The 22,347-nt window shown below is 48.9% G+C and overlaps 1 protein-coding gene across 1 annotated transcript in view; it reads right to left on the reverse strand.

The window, feature by feature from the left end:
- Positions 1-21,736, reverse strand: part of LOC117736598 (zinc finger SWIM domain-containing protein 6-like) — a 43,551-nt gene extending 21,815 nt beyond the window's left edge. Inside the window, exon 1 of the mRNA XM_034542038.1 lies at positions 20,993-21,736. Coding sequence (XP_034397929.1) covers positions 20,993-21,425 — 433 coding nt within the window. The 5' untranslated portion in view covers positions 21,426-21,736. The remainder of the gene's footprint in view (positions 1-20,992) is intronic.
- Positions 21,737-22,347: the final 611 nt, after the last annotated feature.

Genomic DNA, 22,347 nt, shown 5'->3' on the forward strand with positions numbered 1-22,347 from the left:
CAAAGCATTCCCCCGAATAGCAATTCGCTCTATCTTTCTGTCTGGTTTTGAACTTGCATAAGTGCCGATAAGCCAGCATGCGCTCTCTTGACCAGCTAGGACCACTTCTGTCTATTCAACAACGAGGGGCCCCAGAAATACCGGACTCCTGCTCTTATTTCAGGGAGGAAAGGCCCCGGCTAAGACCTGCAACTCCTTCAACATACATCTGCCGTGATGGAAGAATGACGCCTTTATACACTCCCTATAAAACAGAATTTAGCTTCCCACATGAAGGCAGACGGCGGGTATCAGGACTGGGCCTGAGAGGTTTGCTTGCCTAAGGACAAAAGTGCTCAGTGTTCCAAAATCACTGGGGTAAATTAGATTGAGCAACATGTATATATTTCCGCAATCAAATTAAGATTCCAAGTCAAAAGAGAAAAATTCAGACCAAGCAGTGGGGAGGTCATTAAGTTTATTGGCTGAATTGGTTTGTGAGTGACTGTCACCTAAATCTAATATGGCACCATGTGGTTCAGACAGCCCTTGTCTGTATTTGCATGTGTGTGTGTGTGTGTGTGTGTGTGTGTGTGTGTGTGTGTGTGTGTGTGTGTGTGTGTGTGTGTGTGTGTGTGTGTGTGTGTGTGCGAGAGAGAGAGAGAGAGAGAGAGAGAGAGAGAGAGATTCTGAATACATGATTTTAGTGCGAGAAGTAAGTTGAAACAAATGGGCTGGTGTGAAAGTGAGTCAACAAAAGCAAAGGGGGAGAAACAATGGGAGCAAATAGATATTTAAGGCCCTTTTCTGCCTGCGCCAATTCACTTAAGCCTTGCACATTAATCAAATTACCTCATGAGCTGCAGACAGAAAGCAACACCTTAATCTGACTCGGGCGCTGCTAGAGCTTCTCCGATCCACGGGGGACCGCATGCAGTAGCTGGAGCTTTAACGTGGGATCCTCCTCCGCATCGACCACAGATAGCTAATACCTCAACTGCTAAAAAGCCGCCGGACTGGAATCCAATCTGTTTGGCCAGCCCGATCCGAGAGGCCCCACTGAAAGGAGATCTGAACCACTACTGAAGACGAGCAAAGACTCCGCGGAAGGTTGAGGACGGGTTGGGAATTACTGGGCTGCCCCACCTCCGACACCAGCTCCATACCACCCACAGCGGTGATTCTCTTCAACCCGGCTCTGAACTCGCCCAATTAATACGCTTATAAAGACAAATATGAGGCCTTTGAACATGGGTAGGTCTGTGTGAGTAACAATGAACACATTCGTGTGTGGTCATATAAGGAAGCACCCATACAGAGAGTATAAACAGAGATCAATGCTATCCTGCAGGAGACCTTGCTCTGGGTGTGTGTGTGTGTGTGTGTGTGTCCTAGGTGTGGGGCGGGCTGGAATAACACAGCTGAGCTCCAGGGGCGGCCATATTTATGCCTTAAACCCTATGGTAGACCAGAAAGCCTCTTTCTCCCTGGGATGTTTTCATCATCCACACATGCACAAACCTCAAAAAAACATAAATTTTCACGGTCTGAATGCTTATCCAGACAGACACAAACGGGGAGGCATGAATGTTTTGAGATATTCTATGAATTTCAATGCTTTTACTTCCGCTTGAGATTCTGACAGCAATATATGCATGCTAATCACAGGGATGGGAGGGAGAGAAGTGTGTGTGCGTGTGTGTGCGCGTGTGTGTGTGTGTGCGTCTGCATTGACGGCTGTGTGGGTGATTGGAGTTGTCATCAGCTGGCGGTTGAAATGACAGTCGACTACTGGGCTGCTGCCACTTAGTTGTCATGCGGTGCATCAGGAATGACTTGCAATTTTCTAACTATCACTTTCAAAATGGATTCTAATTTTGCTGGATTGGGCCTGTCAAGCAGCGCTGGCGTTGCCGCTCCGCTGAGGTTGGCGTTCAGAAGGCTGACCAGTGCGGCGAGACAGTGAAGCCTCAGTTCAAGGATGTGATAGATGCGAGACAAAAAGGATAACGTAATGAGAAAATGAGTTCTGTTAGTGCGAGATGAAAGACCGTTTTAAAAAAAAAAGAAAAAAGAATTAGCTGGGGCAGGATTCTGTCAAAGGAATAGTTTGACAATTTGGGAAGTGTGCATTCTTGCCAAGAGTTAGATGAGAAGATCTTTAGCTCCGTCATGTCAAGGATAATGTAAAGCTGGAACTGGAAACTGGTTAGCTCATCTCAGCACAAACACCAGGAACAGGGGGAAACCGTTAGCATGTCTCCGTCCAAAAGGTGAGAAAATCACCTCGAATACGTCACGTCTCTTTTGCTTAACCCGCGCACAAACCGTGCAGAGACGAGAAGATGTGGCTCTAAAGAGGGGATTATGTACCAGACCATGTCTTGCACAGGAGCAGCGACTTCCTGGTCTCACTGCCGGAGGGGAGCTTTGGTTACATTTCATCCGTTTCCCCCTGTTTACAGTAGTAATGCTAAGCTAATCTAGCGGAACTGCTTGCTGTAGCTTCACATTTACTGTACAATCTTCTCATCTAACTCACTGGACAGAAATCAAATACGCGTATCTTCCTAAATGCCAACTATTCTTTGAAGTGCAGATAGCGATATCTGTTCACATAGCTACTCACCATAATGTCACAGCTATTGACAAGAAGATAACAGCAATGTCCGATGCAGTTATTTCACGCAAAGAAAGACAAACAAACAAACACAAATCGTTTTTTTGGTGTATTGTTTTTTATCAAATGATATGCCTAACAAGGCAGTAATAGTGGACTTAATATGGAACATATTAGCCTTCCTGGTCTAAAATTACTATTGGGTGTAATTTCAGTGGCAGCCGTGTTGCGTTGGGTGAACCGTGCTATTCAACAAATCTCTGTCACTGGAGGAGCCAGTAGCCAGCTAATTCTGTCTCCTGGCTGTACATTAACTATACATTATCCCAATCCGTGTGCAAGGTTCATTAGTGTGAATGAAATTACAGCTGGCTGTAAATTAATGTGTGTAATTAGCAAAGGTCTGTCCCAGTAGAGCCACGCAAGCTATAGACGGAGGTAATGGGATCCATTGAAAAGCTCATTGTCTGCTGCTTCACGGCTTCAGTATCTTTCTAACGACAAACCTATGCAGCCGAGACATTATAGCGCGAGCTTCCTTGTGAAAGGGGTGGGTGGGGGGGGGGGGGGGGGGGGGGGGGGGGGGGGGGGGGGGGGGGGGGGGGGGGGGGGGGGGGGGAGGGGGGGGGGGGGGGGGGGGGGGGGGGAGTCTGGGTTGAGATTAGCCAGTGTTTGTTGGTTGAGAAGACTGCCCATATTGTAAAACGGCAATAACAAAGAGCAAGGCGATACACGGTTCGTAATCGTTTTTTTTGTGTGCGTTTGTGAGGCTGTGTTTTGTCGAATCTTGCGCATAATTTGCATGCAGAAAGAGCACCAAAATGACATTTGCTGCGCCTGTCGGAATGGATTACAGATGTGTTCCTCTTGCTTCATTTGAACTTTGCCCTTCAAATTCTTTTTGAGATGAATCTTTTTGATAAAAACTACTTTCCAAAATGTGTCTCGACATCAAAGCTCAAAAAACAAAAAAAAACTAAACAGTATGCAAAAAAGTGCAGCACACAGACGGAAAGGCCCGTGGAAGCCACCATGGCTGAACTTGAACAGAAATCATTTGCTTATAAAAATAGCACAGGACCGAAAACACTACCGCATGACTGTGTGCACACACGTGTGTTAATGTGTGCGTTTGTGTGTGTTTTTAGGTCCACTTCACGCCAGGAAACAACCTTACACTCTTTACCCTTCCCATTTCGTTTGGAAAGTCACTCGACACACTCCACCACCACAACACGCCCCCGCATGCGCACACTCACACTCACACTACCCCACCCTTTGACACACACTCATGATGCCTTCATGCATGCACGCAGACTGGCTTCGGTGACTCCCTGCAGTCAACCTCCTTCTGCTCACAAACAGCCCCTCCTCTTTCCTTTTTCTCTCTCCAATAACTGACTTCTCTCTCTCACTCACACACTCACACACTCACACACACACACACACACACACACACTAGCCCTAAGCTGACCCATTGTGTGTACTGACGTCACACACTAGACAAGGGGAGGCATCATTCCAGACAGACACACATACACGTGTACACCAACACACACACACACACACACACACACACACACACACACACACACACACACACACACACACACACACACACACACACACACACACACACACACACACACACACACACACACACACACACACACACACACACACACACACACACACACACACACACACACACACACACACACACACACACACACACACACACACACACACAGGCCCCAGCCGAGGGGGAAGCTGCATTCCAGCACAGGCACACAGACACACAAACACACATCACCACGCCTGGCGGTGGGAAGCATGGGGAGCGCTCAGCTGTAGCGGGGAGGTGGGGAAGAGGGCCAGGAGAGGCGAAGGGAGGGGGTGGAGGGGAGTTTCAGGGGAGGGAGGAGGGGAGCGATGGCTGTGAGCCAGTGTTCCTCTGAGCTCAGCACTTCCCCTTTCAGCTCCAGCCAGCCGCCAGTTTGCGTAACGCAGCCCATGCAGCCCTGCCGGCTTGTGTTTAACCCCTTCCTTCCTGGAAGTCACTGGAGGTCACACCCGCTGTTCTCTGTTCGGCGACGCATGCCACATCCTGGCGTAAAACCCCACCCCCTTTGCCCAACATCCCCCTGCTCAGTCTGTCCATTATAACACTGGGCACACAGGCACACTACTCATACTTCCTCATTATTACCTGACACACACGGAAGCAGACGCACCCACACGAACACCAGTGAGAAAAGATACCCGTGCCAGAAAATAGGTTAACCTTTTACGTGCCACTTCCCTTCTTCATTGTAGTGGCCCAAGAAAATATATACGCATGTCTTTCTTCTTGAATACAGTGAACACGGGCGTGTGTACAATCTAAATAAGTAGGGATGCTGTCTGAGAGTGAACCGGATTGAAATCACTCTTTGAAGTCAACACAAAAGAACTGCAAACACTAAAATACTCACCCATTCATGAGCAATTACCAAGTAATTAGCACTGCCACAGACAAATATGTCGCTCAATTATCAGTTGTCATAGACAAATATGTAGGTCACACACTAACCACCTGAACACAGATCTTTTTGCTCCACACAACACAGAGCATGCACGCGCGGCCGCCTGGTATGTGTGCACCGTATCTGTTCAGCTGTATATATCTATTGACCTTCCCAGTGCTTATGTAGGCCAAAGTGTCCACCCTAACCCACAGAAATGTAAGGCCTCGTACATCAAACATGGTGGTACCCCCCCTCCCAAAAGAAAACCCTGCTGAAAAGTGTCATAGCTCACACTAACCACAGAAGACACAGTCCACGGCGGAGGGATGGGCGGAGTGGACGAGGGAGGAGGAGAGGTTCTCTCACATTTAATATCACTTGACACGCGTCATCCAGCATCTCTCAACCAGCCGCTGAGCCCGTGTCAAAGCCCTGTCGAAGATGCTGCACATGCGTGTACGAGGCGCACCTTGTACACACGCACACGCACACGTGCCAACAACCCAGATAGGTTTATTGCTCTGAGTTCGCTGCACGACAAGCCCACACAAAAGGCAAACACAGTCACATTCAAAATCAGCTACATATTTCTACTGTTGCATCAGGAAATCTGGGACTAAAGTTAGAGAATTAACACAAGTGGGCTCATTACGAATCTTCCTTTTGCAACCCAAATACAAATATCTCAGCCATCTGGCGCCGTGATCGACGAGCTGCGGCAAAGAACGAGAATTACTGGGATGGAGACAAGTGAAGGGGGGGGGGCAAGAGAAAGGTTGCATACGTCTCTGCTGAATCGCGGAGGTCGATTCTCTTGCCTGCAGGCTATTCCTGTAAATATTGACGTTGATGTTAGGACCACTCTCTTAAGGATAAACTATAAAGCAAGGGGGTTAGATTTACTCTGTGCAAACTGTAAGCATCTGAAATCACACGCTACGCTTTGCCTTCTCCAAGCGTGTTGAGGGGAAACGGGGAGGGACTTTCAGGGTGAAGAGCTGCAACCACATGGGGGGACTGAGCTCTCAGTAGGTCCACAGCTCGCTCCTCTCCCTCCCTCTCTCGCTCCCTCTCGAGATGGTTTAGGTTTCCACACTCAGGGCTAAAAGCAGACGGCCGACATCAAAACCTTCAGAGACCCCTATTTCCCAGAAACGGCTCTCGTTTCATGTAAATAGCTGCCTTTTCTTGGTTGCATTGAGATAAATTGCACCCTGCTGGACAAGAGGGTAGACAATGTTCACCCTGGAGCCTCCTTTGTTGACATCAGTATGTGTTGCCGTGACAACACATGTCCGGTGCGTGCGTGCATTCATGGGGCACACACCGTGCCTACATGTGGGCAAACACAAGCCAGGCAGGTCCGCACACATAGAAACAAATACCACTCACACAGGCACGACTGCACTAACTAAGATTAACACATGAGCGTGACCACAAACCCGGAATCAGGTTAGACTTACTTCCAACTACCATGTCCTCGTGGGAGGCTGCAGGCAGAGCAGTTTATTACTAATCATCTCCACGTTAAAACTAAAAACTAATCCAACTATGACAAAGCTTTTTGAGAAAACCTCCAGAGGACCGTATGTGCCCGGTCAACTGGGAATTAATCTGCGAGAGGAACACAATGATGCATGAATTCATTTTAATACAAGTAGGTTAAAGATGCAAATCCTCCTATGGGATCACCACTGCTCCACAAACTCTCTCTCCATCTAACTTTGCAGGAGGTTTACCTTGATCGTCTGTACTTGTACGCAAAGCATCCCCACTTTGTTTAATCAAATTTGCTCAAGTTACCACTTTCATAGACGACAGAAGAATAATCATATCTGTACACAGTTACCTTGATTATGTCTCTTCAGAGAATTGTGAAGTGAAGGACTATGTCACCTCTGAGACCAAAATGAAACAAAGGCCAACTTCTTTGTTTATATTTCACCACGTGGCTGCACTCTGAGATCCTCATTACCTTCATTTGAGTGCCGAAGGAGGCTATATGACGGGGGGGGGGGGGGGTTTAACGGAGAGGAGAAGGGTGTGAGACACAACTGAGGGGGCACATGCCCGGGCGCCATAGCAACCGTAAAGGAGGTTGAGGGTCTGCATATTAATCTTAAGGATAGAAAAGAATATGTGTGCATTTGTACGTGTGTGTGTGTGTGTGTGTGTGTGTGTGAGAGAGAAAGAATCCCCTCCTGTGGGCAAGTCAGCATTCACCCATGAAGTAGGTCAGTGAAATTTGCCCAAATTAGGTCAGTGGCAGTCAATGGGTGCCATCCTGGACAAGAGGAATAATAAAAGGGGGGGCGAGAGAATCTATAAGGTTAGAAGAGCAGAACCAAGCGGCTTACTTCTTCTTAGCTTTAACACTTAGTTAATTACTGTTGCGCTGTCCATACAAAACCCACACAGCAAAAAAAAAGCCTCAGTGAGTTACCAAAGCGCCCCTCCCAGAGCAGAGGGAGCTCTTTACAACTTCAAGCAGTCACTTTTTCTCTACTCAAACATCCCCGGTATCAGAATCAGTGTGCATCAAAAGCCCACTTTGATTGAAAATGCTTCTGAAAAGCAGTCCGATTCGGTTACATTGCTTAGGTCTGATTATTTAGCACCCCTCCTCCTCCTCCCTCTACCCCCTCTAGCTGTTTGGATGGTAGCTTCTTTGTCATCTGCCTCCGTTTCGACTAGCTTCTTCCCCTCCCTATTTTGAAGAATCCACATCGGGGAGAGGGGTTGTCGTGCGTTGTTGCCAATAAACGGAGGAACACAGGAAGCTTTGAAGTCTGCGGCGCGTTGCGATTTCGCTTTCATCGGCCCGTATCTGTCAGTCAACAAGAGAAAACGTGACTTTTGCTGTCTTTCTCCCTCCCCACATCCCCAAATTCCTCTCCACACACACACACAAACAAACACACACAAAAAAACTAAAAACAACACAAAATCACAACAAAGGCAGCAGGAACGTCAGAGGCTGTATTGGGCATTAGACAGACAGGGAGTGGGATGAATAATGATCTGTGAGGAGCTGCGAGGTGTTCCAGAAGATTCTGATGTTGCCTCTATTGGCGCAGACCAAATCAGCTTCTTCCTGCCTGGGCTTCCTTGGCCCGCTTCTACACAAAGGGGAATGTGTGTGTGTGTGTGTGTGTGTGTGTGGTGCTGTCTGAACTTTGTTCTGTCAGCCCTGTGTCGCTCATCTCAGAGCAGTTGGGTGTCAGAGAGGAAGAAGAGCATTGACAGGTGTCTTCTGTGGGCAACGTCTGTTCAGAAGAGTGATGGCGGAACCTTGGGCCTGCACCTAATCACACAAGCCTGCAGCCTTACTCTGACAGCCACAGAGGTTGTGGTGGTGGTGTTGTTGTTGTTTTTGGTGGAAGGGAGGGCGGGGCGGGGGGGAGGATGCAAAGGCTCCCTTCCCTGGGCAGCGATCAAACTCGAGCCCCCGGCTTGCCTGGAGATGCGACAAGGCCCACTTCCCCATTCACTGCTTTTCCCCATTCTCCCACCACTACCACCCCTCACTCCACACACACACACCACACACACACACACACACACACACACACACACACACACACACACACACACACACACACACACACACACACACACACACACACACACACCACACACACACACACACACACACACACACACACACACACACACACACACACACACACACACACACACACACACACACACACACACACACACACACACACACACACACACACACACACACACACACACACACACACACACCCGCTGCCAATCATGTGTCATATGCTTCGCGCTCTCGCACGGCGCACGCATCTTGAGCGCCGAGCGAATGTGTTTGTGCTGGGGCTGAGCCTGTCGACACAATTTAAAGAGACGTACGCAAGCGAGGAGACAAAGAGACACACGAGGACACAAAGAGCTCTTCGCAGGAAGTGTGGAGCCAGAAACGACCAAATGTACAAGCAGAACGTGACTTGGAGTAAAGCGAGCCACAATGAGTTACAGTGACTAGCGTTACTAGCCAGAGAGAGAAAGATGTCTGGCGAGAGAGGCTGGGTATGGGAGCCAGAGAACAGAACTGTGGCCAACCTGGACGAGGTCTCAGTCCAGATACGTTGGGACAGTACCAGGGGCCCGGCTACAGTCCGTCAGAGCGGGGAGGAGGGAGGGCAAGTGAATTAGCAAGAAAGTACAGAGGGAAAAAACTGAAAAGGGGAGAAAGAGAGGGGTTTGGGGGCTTTTCAGCTCCGAAGTGGGAGGGGTTGGTTGGAGGGAACTGCTGAGTTCAGTCAGAGCTGGAGCCGAGGCTCAGAGACAGGGCCAGGGCTGAGCTGGGGCTGCTGAGAGAGGAGCCAGGGCGAGAGGCCAGAGGAGGGAGGAAGGGATTGAGGGAGGGAGGAGGGGCGACTGGGAATAGGAGGAGGTTGTGGCAAAGTCGGGGCCAGAGCCAGGGGCCCGAGCTTTAGATTTAGTCAGCTGTTCCCCTGGCCAGCAGCTGGAAGGACGCAAGGAGAGGAAGGGAGGGGAGGTAGCAGGGGGGGGACAGTTCGGAGTCTTTGGGACGGAATTTTAACCGAGAAACGGAAAGTGAGAGCAGAAGGAGACAATTAAGTAATGGAGGGGGCACGGCAATAGAGAGGGAGAGAAAGAAGGGAGATGGGGTAGAGGTTGGTGGTGGTGGAGGTTTGGAAAGAGGACAGTGGAAAAGCCATTAGATTCCTATGAGAGAGAAAACAGCAGACAGACTGACAGAAGGTGGTTAAGGCTCACTGGCTTCGCAAACCACTCTTCCCTTCCTCCCTCACTGGTCCTCCTGCTCCCTCATTCCTCTCTTCCCTCCCTCCAGCCATCCCTCCTCCTCCTCCTCCTCCTCCTCCTCCTCCTCCTCCCGTCGCTGGTGCGCTACTCTCTGGCTAACTCCTTCTCGGCCAGTTGTGCTTCAGCGACAGCCCAGCTATTCATTACGCACGACCTGCATGCAGGACCCTAAACACACACACACACACACACACACACACACAGATCCCAAACAGGTGCCCAACACACACACACAGAAGCAAAGGGATCACACATGACTGGATGGGGGAGGAGGCACGAAGGAAGTGTAGACAGAGGGAGCTCTCTGTGGCTGCCTGAGAAGATCCACGGGAGGAGTGACAAGGAGAGAGGGATGGAAAGAAGAGAAAAACATTAAAAAGGAGGATGGAAAAGAAGAAGAAGAAGAAGAAAACAAAGAAAAAAACACAGTGATTAAAAAAAGAGCGCGTCCATGCTTTGTTTCCACAAAAGTGGTGAAATGAGATTTGGAGTAGGGGAGCGAGGGTTTGCCACGGGGCAAGCAGCCGCTGCTAGCAAAGCACTTTATGGCCTATTATATTCCATTCAGATGGACCAGGCGTCTGAGATAAAAGCATTTGGTCTGCGCGTTAGTGAGTGACTCAGCACTTGGAGCCTTCACAGGTGGACCCCTTCATAACTACACAATGCATATAAATGAAGTGTCCTGCTCTATGCAGAGGGATCGCTCACTCCCACAGCCTCTGCCTCGTTTTTCTCTCCACCTCCACCTACGCCACCTTTTACCTCCTCAACCTGTCACACCTCCTTGTGGACACACTGTTTTCAGCTTCAGTATAGCTTCTCCTGCGCTCCTATACAAAAGTGTTGATCGCTTAGTATCCAATAAGGCAGGAAATAGGAGGCGGATGGGTATGCTCCAAAAAAAAAGAAAAGGCCTTTTCCTCAAAATTAGAGGGAGATTTATGTGCTTGGCTGGAATAGCTGGCCTACCTCTTCTACTCCTTTTCCCCCTCATTTAGTGTTGAGACGGTAGACAGACAGACAGCCCCCCCCCCCCCCCCCTCCATTGCCTCCTCTCCATCACTCTCTTGTCTCTCTACACCTCTCCCTCCACCCATCTGCCCTTTCCTCTTCGTCCTACCTCTCCGCCTCTCTTTCCCCAGCCTCTCCTCCCCTTGGTGGTGGTTAATGGCACAGGGATCCAGTGTGGAATATAGATCAGTGCGAGATGGATGGGGCACGAGGAGCTCTGGCCAGTCCCGTAGGTCCCAGACCAAAGATTAACTAAATATTAGCAGACAGAAAGAGAGAGGAGAGAGAGAGAGAGAGAGAGAGAGAGAGAGAGAGAGGCAGGGACACAGCTGCAGCTGCCACTGCCTACAGAACAAACGACAGAGACTGTTTTTAACCCCCTTTGAGAGAGAGAGGGAGAAACGTGTGCGATAAGCACACAGGTGATGCAGAAATACACGCAACGCATTGGGGTATACATACTGCCGTGCACGTGTACGCACATGCTATCAGAGGCACCCTGGGAAAAGAAGTCCACTAATCACATTCTCTCCTCCTCCCTCCCACCCTCTGCCAGGGTGGATGGCGAGGGGGGGGGAGGGGGGGGGGGGGGGGGGGGGGGGGGGGACAAGGAATAAATCTTTATTAGGCGATGTGTCCCTGCTTTATCGATCGCTTCACTCCTCCTCCTCCTCCTCCTCCTCTCCACCCTGTCTCTTTCTCTCCCCTCCTTTTGTTATTTTAGGCGTGTGTCTGCCATCCAGTCCAATTGAGTCAGGCTGTACATCAGAGAGGACCATTACCCACATCTCCCTGGGCTGGGCTGTCACTGGCTGTGGGAGGAGGAGGGGGAGGAGGAGGGGGGGGGGTGAGGTGATGTAGCCACCCAGGAGGGACAGCTAGCCAGCTAACCACTAGCCAGCCACCCAGGCAGCCAGATAGTAGGATACCGGGCAAGAATGCAGACGGACGGGGTTGGATTAGCAGACATCCTCAACAATGCCGAGGAACAACCATCACCTACATTCAAGTCTGTGTGAGCAGAGCATGGCGCATATGCAATCTGATTCATGGTGCCAAGTTCCTATTGGGCTATTGATAGAAAGAAGTCACAGCTTTTTCTTTTTTTCCTGGCAAGGCTTATGGCAAAGGATGTACCCCCCCAAATAATCAGATTCAAACCTGGGCACTACAACACTGTCAAAACTGGATATGGTTTTGTTAGTAAAGCTAATTTAGTACAGATATGAAAGCATGATTTTCTATAAAACTGCCTTTTTTTTTAAAAGTTATATGATGGTAAATGTTGTATAACACAAGCAGGCCGTGCTAGGACATTGTCTATACAATACAGAAGATGGTGATTTGGACCAGACATTGGGTGCTAGCTTCCGATACAAAACAATATTGAGGATCAATACCGAGTAAAACCTAAAACCAGATCCTTTGTACTTGACCTGTGCAAAAAAAAGCAATTGTCATTGAGCAAGACACAGAACTGCTCATTCAGTGCATCAACTAAACGACTCGCATATCGCGTCCACGGTTTGGTTCCGCAAAAGTGCCGATATGAGATTTGGAGTATAAACTGGGTAACATCATGGTGGGGGGGGGGGGGTCACTTAAAAAACTTAAGAGAAAGACACGACAGCAAATAGGCCAACTCTTGTTCCTCCGCTAATCCCAGGCCGGGGTGAACAGAGAGTTTCTAAATGTAGAAACAGTGATAGCCCCTGAGGTCTGGACTCAGCAGACTGCTAGCATTGAGCACAGCAGAGAGAGACCAGGCGCTAGCTAGCCGGCTAGCCTTCCTTTGGGAGTTTAGACACAGGAAACACTATGGAAACATGCTGTATCTAGATAGGGGCCGTGTAAATAAGATATGAGTTTTCTATTGCCTGGCTTGGGAAATGAAGCTGGAAAATTGAGATGGGGAGGAAAAAAAAGAGATCATGAGGGCTTATGAACACAACGAAGGAATGCACAAAAAAAGAAGGAGGACGGGCATAGGTATGTGATTAGGAGGAGAAGAGTAAGACAATAAGACGATGAAGGGCAGGAAGAAGAAGAAGTAGAAGAAGAAGAAGAAGAAGAAGAAGAAGAAGAAAGCAAGGAAATGAGCAAGAAAGAAAAGGAAAGAACTCCTTCAAGACAAAACTCTTTAGAGGGCGAAACCAGATTCCATTCGGTTGAAAGGCGTCCTCTCCTTCCATTTAAATCTCTCTCACTCTCTTCCTTTGTCTGTCTCTCATGCCTGGAGAGCCTTTCTAGCTCTATTCAGCCCCTGTTCCTCCACATAGCACTGAATGCATGTCTCACATGCCACACAGCCACGACATCGTTGGACCAGACGCAGCCACAGTCACCTCACACTCTCAGGACCTCCTCCTCCTCCTCCTCCTCCTCCTCCTCCTCCTCCTCCTCCTCCGCATAGCTCACACAGCACTCAAGCCTTCGGGGCAAGAAGAAGAGAGAACCGGGCAAACTCCCCCTCTAGAATCTGGCTCGGGTTCCACAAAAGGACAAAAACAAAACCGACCATGTGCCCTGTCCCTCTCTGACTGATCTCTCGGGTGAGAACAATGGCTTACCGGAACATGGAAAAGATGGCCGCATATTCAATCAGGCTATCAGTCTTTCCCTTTTGGTTATAGGTGATGTTTATTGGAAAACAATAACGTGAGCATGGGCCCGTCTGTCAGGCAGAGCAATCGGCCACCGGAGGGACAGTCTGACCAGATTGACCTTTGGCTTTAGTAAATAAATGGGGGGGGTTAAGTGAAGAGGTCAGCATTGGGCCAGCTCAGTGCTGGGGGAGGGACCAGTCGATGAGAGAACACCTCTGCCTGTGTGCGATGGGGGTCAGCGGCAGGTAAACCCTCGTCCTCTGCTGTCGTTTACTCTAAGGCGCCTAGTCACCGGTACCATGAAGCAAGCGTCTGTCTTAAAGCACGCGTGCAGGCAAGGGTATGTATGTGTGTGTGTGTGTGTGTGTGTGTGTGTGTGTGTGTGTGTGTGCGCGCGCAACAGTGGAAATGGGATCGTGTGGGAATGATGACAGACGGAAATGTCATCCACCCTCTTATCATTGACATGCCTTGCCTTTATTCAGCCTGACACACAGCCATAAACGTGCTGACTGAGCCATTAACATGCGGTGTTAAGTCATAGACGCACATGCCCGTCTTCACACACAGATTACAAAGAAAAATAAAATGGTCTGAAAGAATCCCCCCACTACTGAATGTCCTGTGTGGGTATCAGGTGGAGAATATGCAGTGTCCATGTGCCATTTGAGTACAATGTATTATAGATCAAGCACTATGAGGTGAGATGCTCTTTGCTATACCAATTCATTTTTGTCTGGGATGGAGCGAAGAGAATGCCCTTAATCTGGGACAACAGCAGGTACTAATTTTCTACTCTCCTAGCAAAGTATGCCTGGATTGTGTTCACCCACCAACAAACAAACACACACAGAAATATCATCTGTAGCCTTTAGTCTGTTTCTTTAGAGAAACAGCTGTTGAGCAAACTGCTGAACAGAGAGGCTCTGTTATGTGGCAGCATGTGTAGCCTTTATTCTCATACTCATGTAGTAAATGCACACACAAATGCACACACACACACACAATACATACATTGAACCTTCCACTGCAGTAAGCAGAGTCTTGGCCTGCTTTGTGCTTATTTCAGCAGCCCATTGGTGCAAAGAGGAATTCATTAAAAAGAAGGAAAAAAAAGTGAAAGGGAGCATCAGATAGGAGAACGCTGAGTGCTGCATTCCCCTGTTGTTATTATTGCCAAATCGAAGAGAGAAGGGCGGCTGGTGATAAAAGTCATTAAACGAAATAGAAAAAAACAGCTTTTAATAGGGCCTTGTCATGGTGGATTTAGTAGCCTTTCTATGGCACGTTCCCTCTCCTTCGTTCCCTGTGCTCAGAGTGAAGAGAGGGACAGGAGCTCTGTGGAAGGAGCACTGGATTCCTAGACAGAGTCAGCCAGCCGAGAGGCCATGCTGACGCACACCCAGCAGCCACAGTCTGGGACAGGAGACAAGTCATGCTGGAACGGGGACTGGGGCAGACGTTAGAGAGCTCATGCTGGAACTTTATTACTTTAGCTGGTTTATTTTAACAGAGGGCGATGCACGCCGATCTTGTACATCGAGCGTCTCTGAAAGTGAGCCAGTATTAGCGCGCAGGGTAATTTTGGACAGCTTGGTAATAGGCCCTGGGAGCGTGGCAGACGCAAGGTGGCTAGAGCTGGAGCTGGGAATGGTGATTTAAGAGGGGAGGGGAGGAGGCGGCTACGTCTGGGACTGGGAATGGGACTAGGAGGGAGGCTGGCTCCAGTCAGGTGGAAAGACTGGAAATAAGGTGGACCGAGCTCGCTCGAGATGGCAGCAGGGCTTGTCTAATGGGTACATCTTGGGTACAGTCTTGGAAATGTGAAGAGCAGGAGACCGTTATGACTGGGTGTAGGAGATGGAACGCGGCTGGCTCGAGGAAGTTATGGTATGTGGTGGGAATAATCTATCTAGAGGCACATCTGGGCCTGGGGTTGGTTAGAGTTTGGAGTTGGGGCCGTGTCAAGGTTTGGGACCTTGTGGAAACTTCTGACGCGGTGGGAACATGACATGCAAGCCGAAGAACCACTGGTCATCTCCCACTTAATGGGCACAGCACCACAACACCAGGGTTTCGCTTTATGGACTCGATCTTTGCGGGGGCCACCCAGACAGAAAACTGTCTGTCTGTAAGTTATCGAAGGGGGAAACTTGAGTCGCCACTGAAACTCTTTAGGATGTTAGTAATTATCATACGAACACATTGCAGATTCATAGTGATTATTCAAAACTTCAGTTTACAAGGAAGATATTCTGTGCAGCTAGAAGTACAATAACTAATTACCCATTATTATCCTACACCAAGCAATGCCACATAGCAAACCATAGTGACAGTGAACTGACATTGAAGAATAATAATGCACAATATTTTGTCTATAAAAACATTATGTGCACCAAGCTAAGCTAAGCTAGCGTATTTCTATGAAGCGGCAGACGAAATGTAGCACATCTTTTCCCCCATTCAGCCGACATAATGGGACAAAGGCCTGGAATCTGCTGCTCTCAGATGCACACAGTCAGTCAGAGAGAGCACTTTCCCCAAAGACTCAATGTCTCTACACATGGATGCGGTTGCTGCCCCTCTCTCTCTCTCTCTCTCTCTGTCTCTCTCCTCCCTCTTGGACGGCCATTTGTTTACACTAGCTCTCGGCTCAGCCATGTTTCCATGACGATACAAGCCCAGGGATAGTCACATGGCTGGGGGAAGACCTGAGGCACCGGATCCAGGATCACTGCTCCTTCAACGCTCTCACCTAAGAGCTTGGTCCACAAACGGCACCCGATTAGCTGACTTCAAGGTTTACCTCGCCAGATTCTTTCAAAAAGAACTGCGCCGTCGCTTACCATTTGGAATAACATCAAACAGGGTTGTTGTTGTTTTTGCGGGAATTATTTTTCAAAAGTCTTGTGTCACATAGTGCGTCAGCGTCTCAGTCCTGCTTCTTTACAACTTATTGGTTTCACGCAGTTAAACAGCATGAGTTCTGCCTCTCTCCTGTCTCTGGTGGAAGGCATGTGGGCTCAATCTCGACGGGCATTGTAAAAAGATAAAGGTTTTTCCCGAACCCAACAGGAAAATAAAACCAGTTCCGCCCACATGAAAAGAAACAGCCCACACACAAACAAAAACAACGAGCCCTCACCCACCCAGAGAAAACCCAGCTCGGGCCCGATAGCGCCTTCACAGACGACATGCTCGTGCAAGATTTACGTTTGGCATCTCAAATTCTGCACCTCTCGCAGACGAAATGCTTGAAATGTTGATGTTGGTCCTCAAGAAGCCCTTTGAAAAGTCTTGTGAATTCTTAGTTCAAAGAAGTCCAGAGTGCAAAAATGTGTTTGTGTGTGTGTGTGTGTGCTCGTTTGTGCACGAGAGTGCTCGTGCACAAACATGCTCGGTGTCACAGCACCTTTGTAAGTAGCACAGATTTCTCCTCTGCATTTTGCTCACCGCTTGCACACAATAACCTACGAGTGTGTGCAAATATTCTTTGTTGTTTTATCAGCCCTTTTGGTTTTGAGGGGGTTGTCTGAGCCGGTGTGTTGTATTGTTGTGAATTATGTCTGATATTGCCACGGTTCCGCCTGAGTACTAAGCACACATGTATTTAAGTCAACAGGAAATGATATATGGCTCCTAAAGCAGGCTTTTTACTGTGTTAGGGTATTCAAAATCTGTGTTATTAAAAAGGAAAAAAAAAGAACAGGTTCAAAAGCAGGGAACCACCTGCCCGGTTGTTATTTCACCGTTTCATTGACATCATGATAAAAAAAAAGAAGGTGAGAGTAGATGACGCAGAAACCTAATTAAGATTCTCCCGAGCGTGAACAAATTAACCTGAGTTATGAGCATAAGGAGAGCCTAGGACAAGCACACACAGAGTCGTCTCCAAAATAGGTGGAGCAGAGGAGGTTGACATTCACACTCAAACAGGCACGACTGCCGTGGACATTCAGTGGTATTTTAAGCAGCGGAACGGCAAAATAATGTCGGCCATCCAGTCCAACACCGCCGCCATGGAAAAAATCCACCAAAATAGGCGACGGGATGTGCATATCTGCTTTCATTCTGGTTGGATTTAAAAACAGCCTTCGACAACGTCGTCACTCAGATTTGGGGCAGCAGCATGATACAATGACATGTAGCTTCATGTGAATAATTAGCCTAACAAGGGGAGCTGGATAAATAGGCTGTAGCATGTAGCTCACGCTAATGACATTGCAGAGAGCGACATATGCCAGGCATCAGTATGTCACTCCATAGGGACACAGGGCTTACGGTAAGAGGATAGTGAGAGCGAGGTGGTGTGTGTGTGTGTGTGTCTGTGTGTGTGTGTGTGTCTGTGTGTGTGTGTGTCTGTGTCTGTGTGTGGGTGTGGGTGTGGGTGGGGGTATGGTTTATTTACCTCCTGGCACAAAGCCCTGAAGGCAGATAGAGAGGGGTGGGAGTTAGAAATATGGGGACAAGGGGCCAAAGGAAGGGGGAGGGGGGAGGAGTAGGACATGTCGTACATGAATGAGAGGAGAGGGGATGAACTTGACCCAGACTGGAGGACTAAAACAGGAAGGAGGGTAATGAAGTGCAAACATGCTTTGTCATGCCATGTTAGAGCCATAGGATTAGGATTCTATAATTAGAGGACGGGGCACAATAATACTAGCCTTCCTTTCAGCGTGATGAGCTGCCGAGTCGAAATTACACAAGGGGGCCGGAGAACAGATGCTGTGATCAGAGCGGGCAAGCTCTGGAAGTTTTCTAGTCGAGGCCCGATTGGACACGCCGAAGACAAGTTGGCCCACCGGTGAGATTTATTGATATTTCTGCGATCAGCTGATGACAGTGTCATTTTCGAGACAGACGATTACGGGCACTTACTAACTATGTAACTATGTTTCATTACGTTCATCTGCAGTTCTTGCATGTATTATCACACACATGGGCCTTTTCACACAGGTTGAGGTGAAGTATGTGTTCCGCTATCTGCTCAGCAGCTGACAAATTCATCACTGATTCGACAGCAGAACGAGTGCAAGAGGGCCAGAGCTGGGGTTTGTTATAACACTGCTGTAACAGGAGGAGCAGCGGACTGCTAGATAACACTGGCATTCATATATGAATATTTATCTCAAAGGCTGGCATCGGAACAGATGAGCTCGCATGGGAGAAAGAACAACCTATCCATCTCACTCTCTGTGCTTCATTCTTTACTTTCAGACATCCCCTTCTCTTGCAATCACCATTTCAATGCCTCTCTCCTCTTTTGCATTTTCCACCCACTTTTTCCCTCTAGGCTTCCCTTCTTTTTCTAGATATCACCCGATCTATTGCTCTTCCCCTTAAACGCCACCACCACCACCACCCCCTCTATCCGTTCCCTTTGCAACACTGATATATGGAAAGAGATGGAGGGAAAAAAGGAAAAAGCGTGTGATTAATGTCTTTGAGAAAAAGATAAATAATCACAGGAGACTGGGGGCTGGTAGTTGGCCTTAGGGGAGTAAATATGGAGAGTTTTATAGCTGCTCACTTGGGAGAGGGAGGTGGAGGAGATGAGAGGGGGAGGAAAGGAATACAGCGACAGCAGATCCATTCAAGTATATTAGCTTCCCCCCCCCCCCCCCCCCCCCCCCCCATACACAATAACCTCCACATCTATTCTATTGCTCTACTGTCTTTCATCATCAACACTGAATCCCATCCCACTGACAAAACACACACACACTGCACTTTTATTTATTTATTTCCCAGGCCAGACCCACTGTATGTGTTTGATGGGCCAATACATGTGGTGTGTGATGTGGCTGACAGCCCCCCTCCCATGCTGCCCTGCTTTTAAGTCCTCATCCTCCAGTGGCTGCCTGTCCCCTGGAGTAGATTACATCTTTTATTTATCCTTTTCTCTTCTTTGGCTTTATTTTTCCCCAGCCCCAGAAAAGAAAAAGAAAAAAATTCTGGGGCGAAAATTGCAATCAGCATAACATGCCCTCCTCCTGCTGTGTATTCGCCTGTCATCCTCCCTCTCTCTGTGAGCATGCAGGATGAGACTGACAGCCCATGCAGGCGAAGACACACACATGCACACACAGATGCATGCACAATCCCCCCTCTGTGTTTATCAAACCCCCACGCATAATCTTTTTCCCCCTATCCCTCCCTCCCTCTCTCTCTCTCTCTCTCTCTTTCACACACACAAAAACAAACGCATGGCCAAAGAAAATGACCCCATTCCCTTCTTTCACCATTTTCAGATTATTCTCCAAATAAAACGCACACCCACTTAGACGGAACTCCTCACTGGCGGTGTACACTATTTCACCCTGTGCTGAGTGTTCAGCTTCCCCCGAAGCCCTCCCCCCAAAAAGAGTGAGCAGATAAATGAGTCTAATGCTGGGGAATCTGGTAAACAGGCCAGAGAGGGAGGGAGAGCTGCCTGCCTGTCTGCCTGCTCCATGGCTACTATTGTGCACTGCACATTCTCTGAGCCCACAAGAGCTGAAGCCATCTCCACACGGATTCTTTGGAGGGATAGTAAGCCAAGAAGTGAGAGAGAGGGAGCAAGGGAGAGATAGGGGGAGGGAGGAGGAAGATCATGCATAAAATCTTGTTTGCAGAATGCATTAAGATTCAGATGAACTGGGGAGGGTAATGGGATTAGAATCCTGAACCGTTTCCAAGGGTGGGGAGACGGATTGACAGCTGAGTCTATTGCACTGACGATTGCAGTGAAATATTGTGGCTCTGGCAAAGGCAGCCAGCCAGGCAGCCAGGCAGGGAGGAAGGCAGGCATGGGGGTTTGCTGAGCCTACAGCACCCTCTGTTTACTCCGAGCTTTACCAAAGAAAAAATAACGCAGCCGACTGAACGAAGAAGACACAAAAAAATGTATCTTCGCCATTACCAGCTGCATGTAGCCTGGGCTTTGACTGGATATTGGGAGGAAAACAGAAGAAGCTTCAGTCCGTCTCACAAAAGGTGTTTGGCAAACAAAATAGAAGCACTGTGGCTTTAAATCACCGTCCCCTCCCACCCTTTCTAAATATCGTCTATTTAGCCAGCGGTGAAAAGATATAGGGGGCTTTTGTCTGCGTACCCATTGGTGGGGGCATGGAGAGCTGGAAAGACATAAAAATAGGAACAAAGTGCTAAGCTTCCAATTGGGATGGCTCTGGGCAATTCAATGCGCGCAGCTCAGTGGGCGAAAACAGGGAGAAGTGGGGTACTATTACGGGCTTATCTGAAAATAGGCTATTCTCACACAGCTATAGACTGACGTGGAAATACCCTGCATTGTTTATAATACACCAGGCTACGAGGCCAACACGAGCCCTTTAAAAGTATGGCATGGTTCCATAGATAAAGGGCAAACAGCGCGAGTTAGAGGTTTTGTTTATTGTCGGCTGTTTTCCTGCATTTCTGTAACGGCATAGTCCACTCACCGACTTGCAATACGTTGTCCACCCAGCCACCCTCCAGCAGAGTGACACCCCGTAGGAAAGGCAGCTGGGTCTCGTCATTATTGTCCCCGCTAGTTCCACTTTCCTCTCCTCCGGCGTTGAAAGAGGAGTACATACAGATCTCCTTCTCGCTTCTCGGGAATGACCAGTATACGATCCTCCGCTGGACGGGTTCCGGGATCCTCTCGAACCGCTCCTCCACCCTCTGGAATGGCCACTTCTCCGCGACTCTGCGCGCCGCGATGTCGAGCAACGACTCGGGGTTGTGCGTTTTTCCGTTCCCCGACCCTCCCGGAGCGGACCCTGCGCCGCCACACAGGACTCCTCCAGCCCGCTGCCCCTGCCTGCACGCCGGGTTGTAGCCGGGCCTGCAGCAGAGCCGCTTGGCTGGGGGCTGCTGGACTCGCTCGGCCATGATCGCACCGCTTCCAACCTGAAGCGCAGTTCCTCTCCGATCATATAAACGGGATAAGGAAGAGAAAAGGGCAATCTCGCACCGATTGTTTGCCGTACATGGAGAGGCTGTCCTTATTTGGAAAGGGGGGCGGCGCTTGCGAGTTCCGTGAAGTCCTTTGTGTTGTCAAAGTAACCGGGATGGGCGGGATCCTGGAGAGCTGCCAGCGCACGAGTGGCGCTATAAAAGGAACTGTAGGCGGAATTCCCGAACGTCGGCAAATCCTTTGTGAAGCCGTTCGGGAGCGCGAGGGCGGAGCCCCGGCGGCCGACGGCTTTTGAAGTTTCCTTCTTATTTGAGTTTAAAGGCGGGGACTTAATCCAGGGGCGGTCTCGCAGTTTCCCACAGGGGTAAAAGGGGGCAAGAAAACTGACTTTTTTTTCCCTTTGGAGTCTGTGCTACCACCCCGGGATCGAGCTTCTTCAAAAACAACGTGATGGTTGTTTTCGAGGCTTAAGTCCAAAGGACTCTCAGCTGTCAGAGACAGAGAGGGCGTGGGAGGAGGAACATAAAGATATCTGGAGCTTGACATGCTTGTCCTCTGGAGCCACTAATCAGTCATTTTGGTCAGTTTACTATATGCTGAGGCCTGTGGACATTCAATCACTAGCACACTGAAAAACAACGTCTCTCTCTCTCTCTCTCCGTGTCTCTTTCTCTGTCTCTGTCTCTCTCTCTCTTTCACACACACACATACACACTGATCATCTTAACTTTAAAGGAGAGATTAGTATAAATGCAAAGAACCCTGGTGATGTCCTCATGGATTATCTTGGGATCGGTACAATACATTTTAAACTGAAAATGCATGCCCTCTCTGCTCTACACTTACTCCGATCTATCAACAGAAAAAAAGATTCAAAGGATGTTGGAAATTCCACAA

Source organism: Cyclopterus lumpus, chromosome 9 (assembly GCF_009769545.1).
Source record: "Cyclopterus lumpus isolate fCycLum1 chromosome 9, fCycLum1.pri, whole genome shotgun sequence".
In the NCBI taxonomy this organism is placed as follows: Eukaryota; Metazoa; Chordata; class Actinopteri; order Perciformes; family Cyclopteridae; genus Cyclopterus; species Cyclopterus lumpus.